The 18,957-nt window shown below is 52.2% G+C and overlaps 1 protein-coding gene and 1 pseudogene across 1 annotated transcript; both read left to right on the plus strand.

Annotated features, from left to right (window-relative positions):
- The window catches only part of LOC139603508 (zinc finger protein 271-like), a 233,306-nt pseudogene extending 228,277 nt beyond the window's left edge, over nucleotides 1–5,029 (plus strand).
- A 12,405-nt stretch (nucleotides 5,030–17,434) lies between these two features.
- Nucleotides 17,435–18,367, plus strand: LOC139603490 (olfactory receptor 14J1-like). The gene has a single exon (XM_071454457.1). It carries the CDS (start codon nucleotides 17,435–17,437, stop codon nucleotides 18,365–18,367), a length of 933 nt encoding a protein of 310 aa, XP_071310558.1.
- The last annotated feature ends 590 nt before the right edge of the window (nucleotides 18,368–18,957 follow it).

Consider the following 18,957-nt stretch of genomic DNA (forward strand, 5'->3'; position numbering starts at 1 on the left):
GATCTTGAAACCGAATCAAAGGTAGTCTATTGTATCTTCGGGGGAAAGAATGGTATTTAGAGAAGGGTACACACAGTCCATGTTCTCAGCAGTGGGCGAGAGCCATTGTCTTTGTGGTCCAATGCTCACCCCTGCAACATCCATCTTGCTTTGGTCAGCTTGCCTCCCCCACACACCTCCCCCAGGTTGGGGGGCTCAGTCCCAGTCCTTGGAAAGTGTGAGAGGGGCCCTTCTCACAGAAGGATTTCACGTCTTGCTTTTTCTCTGGTGAAGAGGCTTCTTACATCTCAGTTTGTCTGTCACGGTGATTGCAAACAAGCAAGAGGGGTCTTCTTTGGAGGACCACCTGAAACTCGAGAGAAGTCCAGCCAGAGGTGGGGGAAAAATCCCAGAGCTATTGTTGCAAAAAAGGCAGAATGTCCTTCTCTTCTTTTCATGGAGCTCAGTGTAGCATACAGTAAACACACCTGTGAAACAATAGCTTAGCAACGCTCTCAGGCCTCGGGGCCCTTAGCATGTAACTTTCTCCTACAGGGCCAGAGATTTAAGACAGGGGGTCTTTTCTTCAGTGGTCCCCAATGACAATCGTGAGGCAGATGGGGGAAATTTTGGACAGAGTCTCACACCCAGTTGCTCCAGTTGTGTCCTTAGTCCCCTTAGCATGGTTCCAGTACCTTCCAGTTGATCCCAGTTGCTCCCAATGTGCCACATTTTCCTCCCAACATGGGCCCAGTAGCTCCCAGTACCCCCCAGTCAGGATCCATTCACACCTGCTGTAATCCCAGTGGCTCCCAGGATGATCCCAGTTGTATCCAGTGACCTCCCCGCAGTGTGGTTCCAGTCATTCCCAGTATGACCCCAGTCATTCCCAGATCCTCCCAGTAGGATTCCAGTCATGCCCAGAGTGACCCCTTGTCACTCCCAGTGTGGGCCCAGTTGCTCCCAGTCACCTCCAACATGGTTCCAGTCACAGCCAGCACCTTTCCAGTCACTCTCAGTCTGGTTCCAGTAGGATCCCAGTCATTCTCAGATACTCCTAATACTTTTCAAGTCACTCCCAGTATGATCCCACTCAGTTCCAGTATGACCCCAGCATGGGCACAGCTGCTCCCATTATCATCCAGTGTGGTTCCAGTTGTTCCCGTTTACCCCGACTGTGGTTTCAATCACTCCCAGTGTATTCCAGTTACTCCCAGCAGGTTCCCAGTTAGTCCCAGTTGTCCTCAGTTGCTTCCAGCTTGATCCCAGTTCCTCACAGCCACTCCCAGTCGCCCTCAGTGCAGTCCCAGTTGCTCCAAGTATGACCCAGTATGATCCCAGTTGCCCCCAGCATGGTTCCAGTTGCTCCCTGTTCCTCCCAGAGTGATAACAGTTGGAGCCTGTTGTCCCTTCTGTAGTCCCAGTCACTCCATAGATGATCCCAGTCCCTCCCAGCATGGTCCCAGTCATGCCCAGTTACCCCCAGTGTAGACTCAGTCTCTTCCACTCACTCCCAGTTGCCCCCAGCATGGGGTCCCAGTTCTCCCCAGCAGGGTCCCCGTTGTTTCCAGTGTGTTCCCAGTCATCCCCAGTATGGTTACAGACACTCCCAGTACATCCCAGTTGCCCACAGCATGTCCGTGGTCATTCCCAGACACTCCCAGTGGTCCCAGTAAGGTGCTTGTTATCCCAGTATGATCTCAGTCATGCCCAATATATCCCAGTTGCCTCCAGCACACATCCAGTCATTCCCAGTCCCTCCAGTTTGCTTGTAGAATGATCCCAGTTTCTCTCAGTTGCTCCCAGTAGTCCAAAGTGTAATCCCAATTGTTCCCTTTCTACACCAATATGAGCCCAGTTACCTCCAGTATGATCCTTGTCACATGCCAGCACTCCCAGTATGGTCCCAGTATAATCCCAGAAACTTCCAATCACTCCCAGTATGGTCCCAGTTGCCTCCAGCTAGATCAACCCAGTCAGTCCCAGTATGATGCCATTTGCTCCCAGCGTGCTCCCAGTTGCTCCCAGTCCCCCCCAGTATGGGGGATGATGTGCATGGTGTGTTCCCAGTCACTGTCAGACATTCCCAGTATTAGTCCAGTCCCTCCCAGTATGATCCAGAGATGATCCCAGTGTGCTCCCAGTCACTGCCAGTATGAACCAGTTTTGCCCCACATGGTTCCAGTTGCTCCCTTTCAGCCTCACTTTTGTTCCAGTCACTCCCAGTCTCACCCAGTTCCTTCCAGCATATTCCAGGTCAGTCCCAGTTCCTTCCAGCCTGATCCCATTTGCTCCCAGCCACTTCCAGTCAGTCTCAGTGTAGCTGCACTCACTGACAGTATGATCCCAGTCACTTCCAGCATGATCCCAGTTCATCCCAGTATAAGCCCAGTTGCTTCCAATCATGCCCAGCATGCACCCAGTGACTCCCAGTTCCTTCCAGCATGATGCCAGTTGCTCACAGCTGCTTCTGGTCACCCTCTGAATGATCCCACTTGCTCCCAGTATATCCCATTTGCCCCCAGCATGGTCTCAATTGCCCCCTGCAGCCTCCCACTCACTCCCAGTATGATCCCAGTATGATCCCAGTACAGCCCAGTCCCTCCCAGAGACGCCACTCCTGGGATCCCCCACCCCTCTCTGCGTTCCCCCCTCCCAGATCTCCCGAGAGGAGCCCCAAGGGCTGGCAGTGCCCAGGCAGGGTCCCCAGCAAGGCCCAGTTTGGATGTGCAGCCCCCAGTTTGCCCAGTTTGCCTCTCCTTTGGCCCGGGCCAGATTCCCCCGCCCGCAGCGGCTGGGAGCAGCCGAGAGCCCCGCGCTGCCCATGCCGACCTGGCCCGGCTCCATCGCCGCTGCTGCCGCGGGCTGCGAGGGCTGCGGGAACGGGCACCGAGGGTGTGGCTGCTGCTGGGGGAGGAGGAGGAGGGAGGGAAGGGCAGGGATGAAGGAGGAGAGCCAAAAGGGATGGAAGTAGGGGAAAGAGGTGAGATTAGGGAAGAAGAGGAGGAGGAGGAGGAATGGAAGAGGAGTGGAAGAGGAAGATGAGGGACAAAGGAGGATCAAGGAAAGGAGAAGGAACCAAGAGGTCGAGCACTCCCTGAATTTGCAGCCCCCACCTGTGGGATCATCACCCCCCCATCCCACAGATGCCCTGGGCAAGGGAGCTTTGCCCAGATACCCTGGGGGGTCCCTGGGTTGGGTTTGTTTTGGGGGGATGTTTGGAGAACGAAGAATTCCAAAACTGAGCAGAAAAGGCCCCTTGGGGGGGACACTGGGGGATCCCGGTGGCGGCTGCCGGCAGAGGCAGCCTGGAGGAGCAGAGCCCTGTGTCCCCCAGGAGCCCAAAGTGGGGAGCCCAGAGAGGGGGGAGCGCCGCCATTGGAGGGAGCCTCAAGAGCCTGGAGAGGGGCAGGGGGGACTCCTTGGAGCCCCTGCACCCCAAAGCAGAGAATAAAGGGAGAAGGGACACTGGGACCGCAAGACCCCCAGCATCCCTAAGTGGGGAGATGGAAAAGGGGAACTTTTTGGATTGCTGGGACTCCCAGCAGCCTGGAGAGGGTGGGGACTGGGTAGACAGGGGACCCCCAATACATCTGACCCCCAGCAGCTGGGACAGGGAGAACCCTGAACTCCAAATGGGAGAGACCAGAGACAGGGAACTGCTGGGAGGCATTTTCAGAGCTGAATCTTGGTGTTTGGGAGGTTTTTACGGACCCCAGATGGCTGGTGACTTGTAGAGATGGACTTGGGCAGGGGGAACCCCCTAACCCAATGTGCTAATGCATTGAATTTTTCCTAAACCAGGACTTCCCATTGCCAAACCTTGGCTGGATAGAGGAGAAGGCTGCAAGGAAGATGCTCCATAAGCCCCAGGCAGGTGAGGAGGAAGTCAGTGCCCCTTTCCCCCTCTCTCCTGCTCCATCTCCCAGCCCAGCACGGCCCCCGGCTGCAGGACAACCCTGCTGCCAACCCCGTCCTGCTGGGGATGCACTGGGGGGATCTCCTTCCCCTTCCCTGTGGCACGGAGGCAAATCCCATCCTCTCCTTGTCCTTCCTCCCCCAGACAAGGAGCTGAGGATGGAGACCAGAGAGGACAAATCTCTGTAGCAGAACCTCATGGAAGAGGCTGTTTTGAGTGGCTCCATGGCACAACGGGGAGGAAAATCCCAGAGATCCCACAGGAGGAGGGGCTACAAACCCAGCACAGGGTGCTCTGAGGAGGAAAGACCCACCCTGAGCCAGGGAGGTGGACAGAGCTTCAGCCAGAGCTCAGAGCTGGTGGTCCATGAGCAGCTTCATGATGGGGAGAAGCCCCAGAAGTGCTTGGAGTGTGGGAAGAGCTTCAGGCAGAGCAGCACCCTGATCAGCCACCAGATGATCCACACTGGGGAATGGTCCTATGAGTGTGGGGAGTGTGGGAAGGGCTTCAGCTGCAGCTCCCACCTCATCATCCACACTAGGGAGAGGCCCTACAAGTGTCCCCAGTGTCCGAAGAGGTTTCACACCAGCTCCAGTCTCCTCCTGCATGAGCGGATTCACACGGATCAGAGGCCCTTCCGCTGCCCTGACTGCGGGATGGGCTTCAAGCAAAACTCCAACCTCATCACCCACCAGCAGATCCACAGCCAGGAGAAGCCCTACGAGTGTCTGGAATGCGGGAAGAGCTTCAGCTGCAGCTCCAGCCTGATCCACCACCAGAGAATCCACACTGGGGAAAGGCCATACAAGTGTGGGGAGTATGGGATGACCTTCAGTCAGAGGTCCCAGCTGATCATCCACCAAATGATCCACATGGGGGGAGAGGCCCTACGAGTGTCCCCAGTGTCAGAAGAGGTTTCAGACCAGCTCCCATCTCCTCAAGCACCAGTGGATTCACACCCAGGAGAGGCCCTTCCGCTGCCCCAACTGTGGGAAGGGCTTCAAGCAAAACTCCAACCTTGTCACCCACCAGAGCATCCATACCAGGGAGAGGCCCTAAGAGTGTCCCCAGTGTGGGAAGAGCTTCACCCAGCACTCTCACTTGATCAGACACCAGCAGAGGCACTGGTAAGGGAAGCCCTGCAAATGCCCCAAGTGCCGAAGAGCTTCGCGCACCGCTCCAGCTTCATCCCCCTTGGGAGGATCCATGTTGGGCAGAGCCTTGGTGACCCACATTCCCTGTGATCTGTGTTGGGAAGACACCCGGCTGCTTATCTTTTTGGTTTGGCTCCAATTTCTTCTTGATTTTTTGTTATCATTTAAAAACACCTGAAATAGGACTAAAAAAAAAGAAATTTATCAAAGAAGTCTCAAGTTCCATCAGTTAACAGTTACTCAAGCAGGAATTTATGGTTTTGGGACATATTCTGGAAGATTTGGGGGTTATGGGGGATTTCAGGAAGTGTTCTGCATAACTTTGCACTCCAAAAGTAAAGATGGATTGACCTGTCAACTCAAAATGACTCAGTCCCACTGAAAACAAGTCAATCTTACCCTCAAGGGGCTCAATCCCACTTCAAATTGCCTAGTTCCCACCTCAAAAAAACTCAGTCCCATGCCAAAATTACTGAATTCCACAGCCTCCAGGGTGAGATGGCATTGGATAGAGATTGGGAGAAGTGGGATCCAAATTTGAGGGTGTGGGATCAGGATTGTGGAGAGCTGGGTGTGTGGGATGTATTTTGATAGTAAATAAAACTTTCAGAACTATTGGTTTCTGTCTCATTCATTTTCCATCAGTTCTGGCTTGTTTTTCAGAGTGCCACCTTCTCAGCTGATTGTGTTTGTGTTCTCCTTTCTCTCCTGCCTCTCTTTGCCTGCTCTGTTTCTCTCTGTGTCTCCCTTGACCCAGGGCAGCTCCCACCAAAGACCCTGCCCTGATTTAATTCCCCATCCACGAGCTACAACAACCGTGGGTGAAGTTATGAAGGCTGGCAGTGAAATGTCACTGTAAGATCTTGCTCCACTTGGCTTTTGGCTCCTTCTTGGGAGCTTTGCCTTCCAGGGCAGGAACATCTTTTCCTGGTTGGGAACTGGAATTCCAGCCCCTGGCAGTGTGTGCCATGGATCCCAGAGGGGCATTCCTGAGGCTCCCAGGGTGCTGCTCCTGCCGTGCCTCCCAAGGAGCTGTGCAGGGCCAGGGGACAAGGTCCAGCAGCTCTGTTGGTTCTGCAGTGCCACAAGGGCCCCTGGTTCCATGAGTTTCCCTACTGCCAGCAGCAGTTCCTTGGTTCCCATGATGCCCTGCTGTGTCACCATGGATATTTGGTGCCATGAAGTTCCTCAGTGTCACAATGGCCTCCCTCACTCCGTGAGCTTCCACAGTGTCACAATGGCCCCCTTGGATGGGCAGTGTCACCATGGACCATTGGCTCCAGGCAGCCCTGGACTCCTTGGTTCCATGAGGTTCCGGGGGTGTCTCCATGGTCTCCTTGGATCCACAGTGTCACAATGGACCACTGGGTCCGCGTGGCCCTGCTGTGTCACCATGGCCCCTTGGTTCCATGGGACCCCAGGGTCACACTTGACTCCTTGCTTCCATGTCACCCCAAAATGGCCGCTTCGTTCCATGAAAAATACAAAAGTTTTGTAGAAACATTGAGAAGATTCTGCTTAACACACCTGGGAACATCTGTTTGCATTCCAAAGAGAGGTTAAAGGTGAGGATGGCACCAGCAGCCTCCATCTGCAACAGAGATCCTGGGAAAGGACGGGGACAGAGGATTCAGCTGCAAGACTCAGAGAATTCTGCTTCCAGAGATCATTTCTGCTCACATTGTCCCTTGGAGAAAGGTGACACCATTCCAGGCAGCCTGGACTGAGCAGGTGGCTCCTGAGTGGGGTTTGTTGTTCGGGAAACCTGCTCAGGCTTTTCCACTCTTTCCTCACCAACAGGAAAACTTCTCCTGGGCCTGTGTGCAGGCAGAGCCCTGAGGAGAGCAGGTGGGACATGGTGCAATGGGCTGGGACATGGAGCTGCAGAGCTCAGGGACAAGGTTCTGCTGCAGGGCACAGGGATGTCAGTGCCAGGTGGGCCATGTCAGACATGGTGAGGCTGGGGGTGAGGAGCAGCTGGTCCAAACAGGGTCAGCCCTCAAGGGGCTCATTCTTCTTTGTGCCCAGACCTCCTAAGGAGACATTCAGCATCAAGATCACCTGGGGAATGCTTCTATCAGCTCTTCTCTGACCTGAAAAATAAAAAACTACACAGTTGATTAAAGAAGAAAAGTCATGAGGTGCACGTTAAATTTCCTCCTTACAAGAATCCCAAACTGATTCCAATCAGCTGCACAAGCCCTGGAGACTTGAAGACCACTGAAGGAAGACAAAGCACCCCCAAGAGTTTTCTGCATTTTGATGGTCCCCACAGTGGAGTTGGGGCTGAGTCCAGGACCTCAGGCACTGAGAGAAGGCTGAAGAAGCTGCTCAAGGAGTCAGAAGCAAAACTCCCTTGGAGCATCACTGGGCCCCACTGAGGGCAGGGACTGCCAAAGGCTCCCCAGGGAGTGCAGAGAGCAGATCCTTGAGGCCAGGATTGCAGGGAGCCCAAGGCTCTGAGCAGGGAACTGCAATGCTGAGCAAGGCCTGGGCTGCCTGGGGGAAGCAGAAAGGCCAAGCCCTGAGCCCAGCCTGGGACAGCAGGGCCTGTCCCTCACGGGTGCCTCGGGGCTGTTTGTGGGGCACTGGGATGTGAGGGGCAGCAAGGACAAATGTCATAAACCTGTGTGACACTGCAAACCCTCATGGAACCAAGGGGCCAGTGGGACACTGTGGGAAGTTGTGGAACCAAGGGGATCATTGTGGCACTGCTGGGGCCATGGAACCAAGGGGCCAGTGGGACAGACACTGTGGGGCTTCATGGAAACAAGAGGCCACTGTGAGCCTGCAGGGCTGGAACACCCCAGAACACTGAAATGCTGGGGGTAACCAAAAGTTCCTCTCCTTGAGTTTGGTGCACAGGAGAAACACCAACCAGATATTCTCAACATGGACAGATGCAAAGAATATTCTTCTTTTTAGAAAGGGACCCACAAGGATCATCAAATCCAGCTCTTAAGTGAATGGCCCACACAGGGATTGAAACCACAACTTCGGTAATACCAGGAACATGCTCTAATCAAAAGAGCTAAGAGGTCAAAATGACACAAAATTTTACTGGCAAAATATAGACAATCAAGGAACTTTTGCAAAGGGTTTAATACAACATCCACGTCAACAGAAAACATTTATCATAGTATTAACTTCATAAACATAGCCCATTTAACCTAAAACCCTTTAACCCTTAAGATGTTAAGTTACCCAAAAATGTGCCGGGTAAGCAGGATTAGAAGGAGAAGAAATAGGGAACAGAAAGACAGAAGAGCCATAGAAAGAGACACACATAGGTACCAACTGCTCAGGTTCCAGTATCATCAACAAAGGAACCCCAGGAGAAGGCAGGACCCAGACCCTGGGCCAACCTCGTGCTCCGGCTTTTAACCCCCTGGGCCTTTGTGGCCCCGCCCCTGGGGTGGGACTGCCAGTTGCTTGTCCAATCAGAGCCAGGGTAGTCACCAGTTGCTGGTGTATGATTGATTGACAGTTCAGCCAATCAGAGCTGGGTTAGCACTGCCCCTGCTGTGTGATTGACAGCTCTGCCAGGCCAGGACTGGGGGCAGGGCTCTGTCCCACCACAAACCAAGGCCTGACCCGGCCCTGGCCCCACACGGGCATTCCAAGCATCCCAAGGTGTCTCAGGACATGGATCTCATCCAGCCTCTGACAGCGACCATGGTGACACTACGGAACCTCATGGAGCCTTGGGTCAGTTGTGACAATGGAGATCCAAGGACACCACAGAACCTCATAGAATCAAAGAGACCATTATGCAACTCAGGGGCCCTATAGAAGCAAGGATCAATGATCAAACATTGGGGTCCATAGAAACAAGGAGCCATTGTGACACAGCGGGGCCACATGGAGCCACGGGAACCCTGTGACTCTGTTGGGTGTGATGAAAACAAGAAGCTATTGTGACATTGCCAGACCTCATGGAATCAAGGAGACTACTGTGACTGTGGGGATCCATGAAATCAAGGGAACATTGAACAAGTCTGTCTGGTTTGGCCTCCTGAGGGCTGTCTGACAGGTGCCACTGAATTTGGCGTGTCAAGGGCCATTCTCATCTGACCTTGAAGCACTGGGGCTCTGTGCTTTTATTCCTATGGAAAAGAACTGTCTTTCTTGTCTAGGCTCACATTAGGCTCACATAGGCTGAAATTAGGATTCTACCTCTAAAATTCCATATATTCAAGGGTTACTCTCCAAAATAATCTACCAATACAGCCAGGTCTGGCCAGTCTTGGCCTCTGGTGACTGCCTCTCATCTGCCCCTGCACCACTGGGGCTCACTTGTTTCCTTCCTATGGAGACCATTGTGACACTGTGGGGTGTTGTGGAACCAATGGGCCATGGTGACACTGCAGGCCCTTGTGGAACCTGTTACACTCTAGGAACTTGTGGAACCAAGGGGAACATTGTGACCCTGCAGGGTACCATGGATCCAAGGGGCCACTGTGACACTGTGGGGCCTCGTGGAACCACGAACATCACTGTGGCTCTGCTGGGCTGCATGGTGCCAAGGGCCCAGTGTGAAGCAGCAGGGCTTTGTGGAACCAAGAGGCCATTGCTGCATTTCAGGGCCTCATGGAGCCAAAGGGCCGTTGTGATCCTGCAGGGCACCGTGGATCCATGGAGAGCATTGTGGCATTGCAAGGCCCCATGGAATCATGGAGACCATTGTGACACTGTGGGGCCTCATGGATGGAAGGGGCCATTGTGACACTGTGGGAACTTGTGGAACCAAGGGAATCATTGTTGCACTACTGGGCCCCAATGGAAGCAAGGGGCCATGGTGACACAGAGGGGCCCCAATGGAACCCAAAGGCCATTAGGACACAGTGAGGCCTTGTGGAACCATGGAGACCATTAAGATCCTTAAGGACTTGTGTAACCAAGGGGCCATTATGACACCTGAGGGCATCATGGAAGCAAGGAGCCATTGTGACACTGCAGGGCACTGTGGAAGCAAGGGAACATGAAACAGGTGTGGCTGCCTTGGCCTCCCAGGGGTCACCTGACAGGTCTGGCTGACCTTGGAATGTGGAAGGCTACTCCCATCTGCCCCTGAAACACTGGGGCTCTGGGCTTTCCTTCTTTTTATGGAAAAGAACTGTCCATCTTTTCCAGGTATCCATGGCCAAAATTTGGATTCCACCTCCAAATTTCTGTGTATTCAAGGATTGCTGCCAGACAAAAGCTGCCAGGACAGACAGGTCTGGCTGGTCTTTAACTCCTGAGTGCGAGAACTCAACTGTTTTCCAAACACTGGAAAGGGCTCTCTGCTTTTCTATGTATGGAAAAAAATCATCCTTCTCCAGGAACAAATGTCTGAAATTAGGTTTCCACATTCATAATTTTGAATATCCAAGGGTTGCTCCGAGCAAACCTGCCAGGACAGACAGATCAGGCTTGCCTTGGCCTCTGGTATAGCTGCCGTTCATCAGCTCCTGAAACATTGAGGCTCGGTGGTTTCCTTCCTATGGAGACCAATGTGACATTGGGAGCCTTGTGAAATGGAGGGGCCATTGTGACACTGCAGAGTACCATGGATCCAAGGGACCATTGTGACACTGTGGGGCCTTGTGGAACCAAGGACATCATTATGGCTCCGTTGGCCACATGGTCCCAAGGGGCCAGAGCAAATCAGTGGTGTGGGAGTTAGCCCAGCTGTAACTCAGAGTCAGCCAGATTTTACCCGGGAAGAACTGGGCACGAGTTTCATGCCCTGGGAATCATTTGTTTAACTTAGGGTGAGTTTGAGGGTTCCCCCATAAGCCTTTAGTGTTGTTTTGCTGAGTTGTCCAAGTTCTCCTCCCCTATTGGTTACTTGTTTCCTCTATAGGGTTATTGTTCCAGAGTGTTCTACCCTCAAGTGTGTATATTGTTGCTTCGCCTTTATCTCAGGTCTTTGAATCCCACCCCTCGTACTGTGCTCGACTTCTCCATGTTTATGTTTTTCACTCTGTTATTAAAGTTCCTTTTAAGCAACTCCATTGATCCTGCTCCTTTTCATTTTTGCCACCCTCGCCCTGAAGTCAGGGAACCAGAGAGGTTTATCACAGCCACCCTCATTGTGACCTTTGGCGCCCGAACAGGGCCCATGACATTCAGGGCTCCCTGTGTCAGTCATGTCAGCTGGGGTTAGCTGATGGATAGGCCAGCGCTCCCCGGGATTTTGGATTGTGCCGGGCCAAGCAGATTCATCGTTGCTTCAAGGGACCTTGCCCATGATCGGCAGGGACAACGAAGGTTTCACCTGCATAGGATTGCAGGTGGGTTTGGGGAAATGCAAGGCATTTATTGCTCATTTTGGCACTGTGTTTTTACAATATGCACCCACATCCCATAACTGATTTGGGGTGTTCCGGTGGTTCTTCCCCATAAGGCAGAGAAAGAGAAAAATGGGCAGCCAGATGTCCAAAGTAGAAAGGAATGTATATGTATGCTTTAATTCTCACTGATCATGACATAACATTTTCAAAGAATGAATTAAAATCAATCATGAGGTGGATCATTAAAAATTTTCCAGATGCCTCTGTGGATGAAATCGATACCATTGAATTTTGGGAGTCAGTGGGAGTTAAATTGTACAACCTTTCAATCAAAAGGGACCCCATTGCACCCTGCATGCTCCTCATCTTCCACACCATCCCTGAAACCCTTCACCAGCAAGCAGCGTGTTGAAAACTCAATCCATTGGTCATTCCTAACTCAGGACCTCCCCTCAAACCTGCCTTTCTCAGACCTGCCACGATGGTCCAAGATGGCAATGGCCACGCTGTCTTGGAGCATCATGGCCTGGAGACTCAAGATGGAAGGAGCCTGAATGTGGCTCGGGAGCTCAACCATCCTCCCTCCATCTTGGCTCCTCCACTTCCTGCTACCACAGCCTTCTCTTCCACCCTGAATGAACCTCCAGACTCCACCCCTCAATTGCAGGCCACGCCCCCACTGTCAATCATTCCACCTCCACCCTGGGCCATGCCTCCAAAACTCCACCCCAGAAGTGATCCTAAATCAAAGCCCTTCCTCCCCAACACCTGACAAAATGGCAGTGCCCTCTGCCTCACCCCTGGCAACAATATAACCCCATGCTCGCAGATACTAAGCCCAACTGTCACACTATTTCTAATCCAAATGTTTCTCCCCCAAGTTATTCTTCCTCCCAGGAAGAAAGTTTGGACTCCCCAGAGCCACCTCGCCCCTCAACTCCAGAAGATCCCTGGGAAAGGATTCGGAAAGAAGCAGTTAAGGAAGGAGACTGGCAAATTGTCTCGAAACTCCTTGTTGCCCTCATATGTTATGAAAGAAGGGGGCAGAATCCCAGGTATCAGCCATTGGTTTATGGGGAAATCAAGGATCTGTGTAGGGCAGCTAAAGACCATAGGAAGGACTTACCTTGTTTTAATGGCCTAATGAGGGAAATGTTTACAGCACATGTCTTAACCCCCAATGATTTAAAATTTATTATGACCATGTTGTTGTCACCTATAGAATATACCCTGTGGGAAGGGGGATGGAAATCTTTGCTAACTGAATTAATAGAAGACCGTCCTAATAATGAGGCAAGGGCAGAAATGACAATCAACCATCTAGATGGAGAAGGACCACACAGCCTGCCAGATGATCAAGCATCAGGTATCCCCAGAAGAGCATTGGATGATATCAAAGAGATGGTTTTGAAAGCTTGAATCCAGGTACCGGATGGTACCACCCCCAGTTTGGACTATGTAAACATAAGACAAGAACCTGGAGAGCCCTACATGAAATTTATTGATCACCCTAAACAGGCACTAGAGAAACAAGTCTGGAATGAAAAGACTCAAAATGAATTACTAAAATCGTGGGGGTAGCCAATGCCAACCCGGAATGTAAGAAAGTGCTGTGTGCCCTTCCACTAGAGCTGGAACCCACACTCCTGCAGATGACTGAGGCCTGAAATTGCTCAGAACAACAGAACATAGAGCAGCTGTACAAGCCCAGGCCTTTGGGCAAGGAGTTGTAGAAGCCCTAGGGCCCATGCAATTCCCCTTTAAGGGGCCCCAGCAACATCTACAGGGCCCAAAAATATGTTTCCAGTGGGGTCAACAAGGACATTTTAGAAAAGAGTGTCCCCAAGGAGGAGGGGCCTATCCGGTCCCTAATGGATAATCAACATCAAATTAGGTGGAATTTCTCAAAAGGTAACTACACCAAGCAGCCAAAAACTGCCATCGGAGTGCAAGGTGGCCTCAGGCTATGGCACAAATGTTCAAGCCAATGATGCCTACAATCGCCGAATTGTACACCCATTACAGATAATGTAGCCCTAAACTCCAGCACCTCATCTCCCATTTGCCAACCACCTTACCACCAGGGGCAAAATTGAAGTTGGTGAGTCTGGAATCTGTTGTTTTAACTGATTATACTGCCCATGAAATATCGACAGGACAGCTGGGGCCCGAAGATCAGCCCTGTGAACTATTAATTTTCGTAAACTACCAATCAAGCACTGAAGGATTTTTTGTATTGCCATCCATACTATCAATGTCCTCACAATGAGAAATTACAGTGCTGGCCCTGTCTCCCAACCCACCTTGTTTTATACCCTAAGGACTAACAATTGCCCAAGCAGGATGCTGATGATACTTCACTAGGGATGTGATAAATCAGGATTGACCAAAAATCACCTGCACTCTGGAACTTAACAGTGAAAAGATTGTTTTGACAGGGCTTGTGGACATGGGAGCAGACGTGACAGGTATCTCACGTTCCAAGGGGGCTCCTAACTGGGCGTTCACAGCTACTGCAGGAATATTGTCCGAGATTGGAGGTGACAGTGACAGTGTCCAAAGTGCAGAACTTATTAACATCAAAGGACCTGAAGGCCAAATTGCCACAATGAGACCATTTGTGATAAAGGACCTTGGTGTATCCCAGATAAGAACATCAAGCCCTACCTGGAGCCACTGAGTGTGGATTCTGCAAAGGAACCCCCAAGTCCATCCCAAGACAAAACCCACCAGACAGTGACTCTAGCACCTGGACTAGACAATTCTTTTGAAGATGACACGTAGGAAGCTTCTACTCACATTCCTCAGCCTGTTTGCAACCATGGTCCTCGCGAGTGGATGGGTAGCCCTCAAAAACACAAAGCACAGTGTATGGATAACTCTAGCAAAAGCCATGAAACAAGACACCCTGTGCCTGTCTGTCGCTAGTCCTGATGACCCCTTCTCCACCTGCCTACTGGGGTTGCCTACAGATGTCTGGCCAATACCTGAGGGTGCCATTTGCAGTATGCCAGGTGACAATCCTGACGGCAAATAGAAGTGCAACCCTGATGGTGCTTGGCACTACTGGACCCAGAAGCTCCTGCATGCACCACTCGAACTCGGGGTAGAAACTCTCAGCTCTGTAAAAATGGACTTTTGTGTAAGGTTTTATTGCCATCTGAGTTGGGAAGAGGGCGAAAGACACAAAATTACAAGAAAAAAGAAACTATCAGGAGAGACATCTCCCCATACTATCCCACTTACAAAAACCAGACCTGATGGTGTAATTACACCTCTCCCATAATTTCTTGGCCAAGTAGCTACCCACTCCAGTTGCTGCAGGGTGTGTTTCTTATTTGCAAGGATAGAGCATGGCCTGGTGTCCCTTCACACATCAAAGGCAGACCTTGTAGCTTGGGGAGGCTTACCTTGCTGGCACCCAACACAAAAATGATTAATGGCCAGAGAAACAGAGCAAAAAGATCTACACACTACTTTGAATCTGATTGCAAAAATAATGTCATCTATTGGAGTCAAAACAAAAGAATAGCAGCCTCCATCTTACTACCGTGGGTGGCTGCAGCTAAAGCTTTATGACAATCAGACCATCCTGGGTGCCTGTTAAGTAAGCAAACCAATGCTGCCTCCCTCACATTGAGTGGCTGCTCTCAGAAACAGAGACCATCAGACACGCCACCTTGCAGAACAGCGATAGAGTTTTTACTCTGGGCACAGGGGCATGGCTGTGTAGACTCTGAGGGCATGTGCTGCATGAACCTCTCCAGCCACAGCGAGTCAATCCACAAGAGCATTCAGGTACTGAAGGAAGGGTTCAAGAAGCTTCAAGTGGAAAACAAAGACTGGTTCAAACAACTCTTCCAATCCAAGGGACTAAAGAGTTGGATGATGTCTAGCTAAAACAGGAGTATAAATTCTCTTAGTTGTTGTTACTGTGTTGTTAATGGTCCCACGTTTGTTTGAATTTTTTTAGAAGGTCTTACAAAATTCTTTCAATTCCATCTTTGTTGTAAAACAGAAAGGGGAAGATACCCAATAGAGGCTCCTCATGGACTCCTTGGAGGAGAGAATTGGAGGCCAGGATGGCACAAAAACCTCTCAGAGACTCAGTGTGGGAAGGAAAATTCTTAAAAGCACCTAAAAGTATTCTTAAATCCATAAAGTACCTTAAAAACCTTGAGTATTTCAAGGTATTAATGAGCCCCACGGAGTGCCAATGAAAAGCTCTCCAGGGACTCATTGAAGCAGATAATTGGGGCCATGATTGCACAAACCTCTCACAGAGTCTGTATCAAAAGGGAAACACCAAGTACCTTAAAATAACTGAAGTACCCTGAAGTATTAATGAGCCCCATTGAGTGTTGTTACTGACAAAGCCTCTCCAGGGACTAATTACAGCAGATAATTGGAGGCCATGATTGCACAAACCTCTCAGAGACTCCAAGGCAAAAGCCAAAGCCAAAGTCCTTTGAAAAACCTGCAGTCCCTGCAGGGAGCATGAAGGAGCCCCCAGGGCCATTGCTGAGCAAGGCTCCCCAGGGACTCCTTGCAGCAGATCCTTGAGGCCACTGGGATGTGGGCTAGGGGGGATGCTGAGGGCAGCACAAGGGGCTGACAGTGCCCGGCCTGGCTGGGGCTGTGCCAGGAGGCCCCAGGGCCTCAGGACAAGGTGTCTCCTCCCAGCCCTTGCTGGCACAGACCCTGCTGTGCCCCAGGGCACCCAGACTTGGCTTCTCTTTGTCCCCACCTGTCATCACTGCCTGCAGTTCTCTGCTCTGCCTGGGGCCTGGGGACACTTGCTCAGTCGTGTCCCTCTCTGGGACCCATTAAAAGTCCAAGAAAGTTTGGAGTTGGATTCTGCCTTGGAGTTCTGCAGAGGTTTCTTCAGCTCCCTCTCAGGGCCTGATGTTCAGGGCCTGAGCAAAAAGCCCCAGAGGCTCATTAGAGTCCTTGTGCTGTGTCTGTGCTGCTGAGCTGGGCTGGGCTCCTGGCACAGAGGCAGCTCCTGCTCACCAAGAAGAGCTTCAAAAGCACATTTCTCTTGATGAGCAGCTCTTCTGCCAGCCCAGCAGGGCTGGGGCACTGCCTGCAGCCAGCGCGGGCACAGCACAGAGGCACAGAGAGCTTCAATCAGTCAGGGCTGGAAAGGGGCTGAGAAGTGCCTGGGGCACAATCACTGCCAGCCCTTGGCACAGGAACCTCTGGCTGCAGGACAATGCAGCTGCAGCTCCTGGAGCCATCTCCTCAAGCTGGAACATGCCAATGCCTGCAGAGCCTGTGAGTACATTCTCTGCTTGTCTCTTGTGCAGAGCAGCCAGGGGTGCCCAGGGCTGTCCTGCAGAGCAGGGTCCTGCAGCCCAGGGCGCTGTGCTGGGGCAGGGACTCTGCTGCCTGCCAGGGACAGCTCTCAGCCAGCCCTGGCAGCTGCTCCCAGCACTGGAGGACAAGATCTGGCTGGGAGGAGACAGCTGGTGAGGCTTGGGAGTGTTCTTCTTGTGTGGGGAGGATGCTGCATTGTTCAGGACTGCTCCCAGCATGGCATTGAACTGCAGAACATTTCCAAGTAGATTATACAGGGAGCAAAGCATGGTAGGGGCTGCATGAAAGGGAAAATCCTGCTTTTTTATTCTACTGCTCTGGGTTGTCCAGATGGGAAATTGCACATAAATATTAATCTCTCAGTTCAGGCTGAGAAAAATGAAAAATTTTCTCTCAGATCTGAATAAACCAGTCAGTGACAGAAATCAGCACAGGGCCCCTCACAGGCAGCATCAGTGTTGCTTTTCCAGCCTCCTCAGGGTTGCTCTGACGTTGCCATCAGAGCCTGCAGAGCCAGAGCTGCCCCTGGGCAGTGCCAGAGCTGGGAGGGCTCTGCAGGGCAGAGCTGAGCCCCCAGGGCTGGGCTGGGCTCTGGCAGCACTGGCAGGGCCCAGCCCTGGGCACAGGGAAGCAGCTGCTGGCAGGGACAGCTCCAGGCAGAAGAGCCCTGGGCAGGCAGTGGGGGGAAAGTGCCCCCAGCCTGTGCTGGGATATTTCAAGTCCTCTCCAAACCCAACTATTCCATGATTACTTTTCTTACAGGTCCACGTTCCAAGACAAAAGAAATGTCCAACAGCAGCTCTATCAGGCACTTCCTCCTGCTGGCATTGGCAGACACGCGGCAGCTGCAGCTCCTGCACTTCTGCCTCTTGCTGGGCATCTCCCTGGCTGCCCTCCTGGGCAACGGCCTCATCATCAGCGCCGTAGCCTGCGGCCACCACCTGCACACGCCCATGTTCTTCTTCCTGCTCAACCTGGCCCTCGCTGACCTGGGCTCCATCTGCACCACTGTCCCCAAAGCCATGCACAATTCCCTCTGGGACACCAGGAACATCTCCTACACTGGATGTGCTGCTCAGCTCTTTTTCTTTGTTTTCTTCATTGGAGCAGAGCTTTCCCTCCTGACCATCATGTGCTATGACCGCTACGTGTCCATCTGCAAACCCCTGCACTACGGGACCCTCCTGGGCAGCAGAGCTTGTGCCCACATGGCAGCAGCTGCCTGGGCCAGTGCCTTTCTCTATTCACTGCTGCACACAACCCATACATTTTCCCTGCCCCTGTGCCATGGCAATGCCCTGGGCCAGTTCTTCTGTGAAATCCCACAGATCCTCAAGCTCTCCTGCTCCAAATCCTACCTCAGGGAACTTGGGCTCATTGCTGTTAGTGCCTGTTTAACATTTATTTGTTTTGTGTTCATTGTTTTCTCCTATGTGCAGATCTTCAGGGCTGTGCTGAGGATCCCCTCTGAGCAGGGACGGCACAAAGCCTTTTCCACCTGCCTCCCTCACCTGGCTGTGCTCTCTCTGTTTGTAAGCACTGCATTGTTTGCCTACCTGAAGCCCCCCGCCATGTCCTCCCCATCCCTGGATCTGGCCCTGTCAGTTCTGTACTCAGTGGTGCCTCCAGCCCTGAACCCCCTCATCTACAGCCTGAGGAACCAGGAGCTCAAGGCTGCAGTGAGGAGACTGATGACTGGATGCTTTCAGAAACATTAAACTGCTGGACAGTTTCTCTAAATCAATTGAAATAAAAGTCGTCTTTTATACTTCCTTTTAGATTGTTTGTGAGGTTTTTTTCCTTTGTTTTAGGTTTTCCATATTGTCCACAAAGAAAGGTCATTGCTTTTCCCATTTCTCATTTTGTTTCTCTCCACCTTCCCTGTGACCACAGACTCTTTCAATGAGGGCCTGTGCTCTTGGTGGCTTTAATGGAACTAAAGGATGTCCCAGCAGAGTTTTCTGCAGAGATGCCCTTTTGTTGCCTTCTCTGGAGCTGCAGCAGCAATGTCTGTGTGCAGAGCTGGGGCAGATCAGTGCTGGCCCAGCAGCTGTGCCCAGCAGCAGCAGCAGCAGCCCTTGGTGTTGCCAGTGCTGCTGCCGTGGCCCTGCCCCGCTGCCCTGGTGGCCCTGGTGTTGCTGCAGGGCCTGAGTGCTCTCGGGGCCAGGCACAGCCCTGGGGGTGGCAGTGCCGGGGCTGCAGCAGGGACAGGCCATGGGCACTGCTGGGGCAGCGCTGACGCCTCAGGCCAGGCCCTGGGGGCTCCAGGCTCCTTGCCCAGGCTCTCTCCAGAACACGGCCAGGCCAA

The sequence above is a fragment of the Agelaius tricolor genome, unplaced genomic scaffold (genome assembly GCF_023055355.1).
Source record: "Agelaius tricolor isolate 1412-34295 unplaced genomic scaffold, bAgeTri1.0.p SCAF_39, whole genome shotgun sequence".
NCBI classification, from domain to species: Eukaryota; Metazoa; Chordata; class Aves; order Passeriformes; family Icteridae; genus Agelaius; species Agelaius tricolor.

Excerpts from the sequence above, each read along its gene's own strand:
- LOC139603490 (XM_071454457.1), top strand. The coding sequence starts at position 17,435 with ATGTCCAACAGCAGCTCTATCAGGCACTTCCTCCTGCTGGCATTGGCA.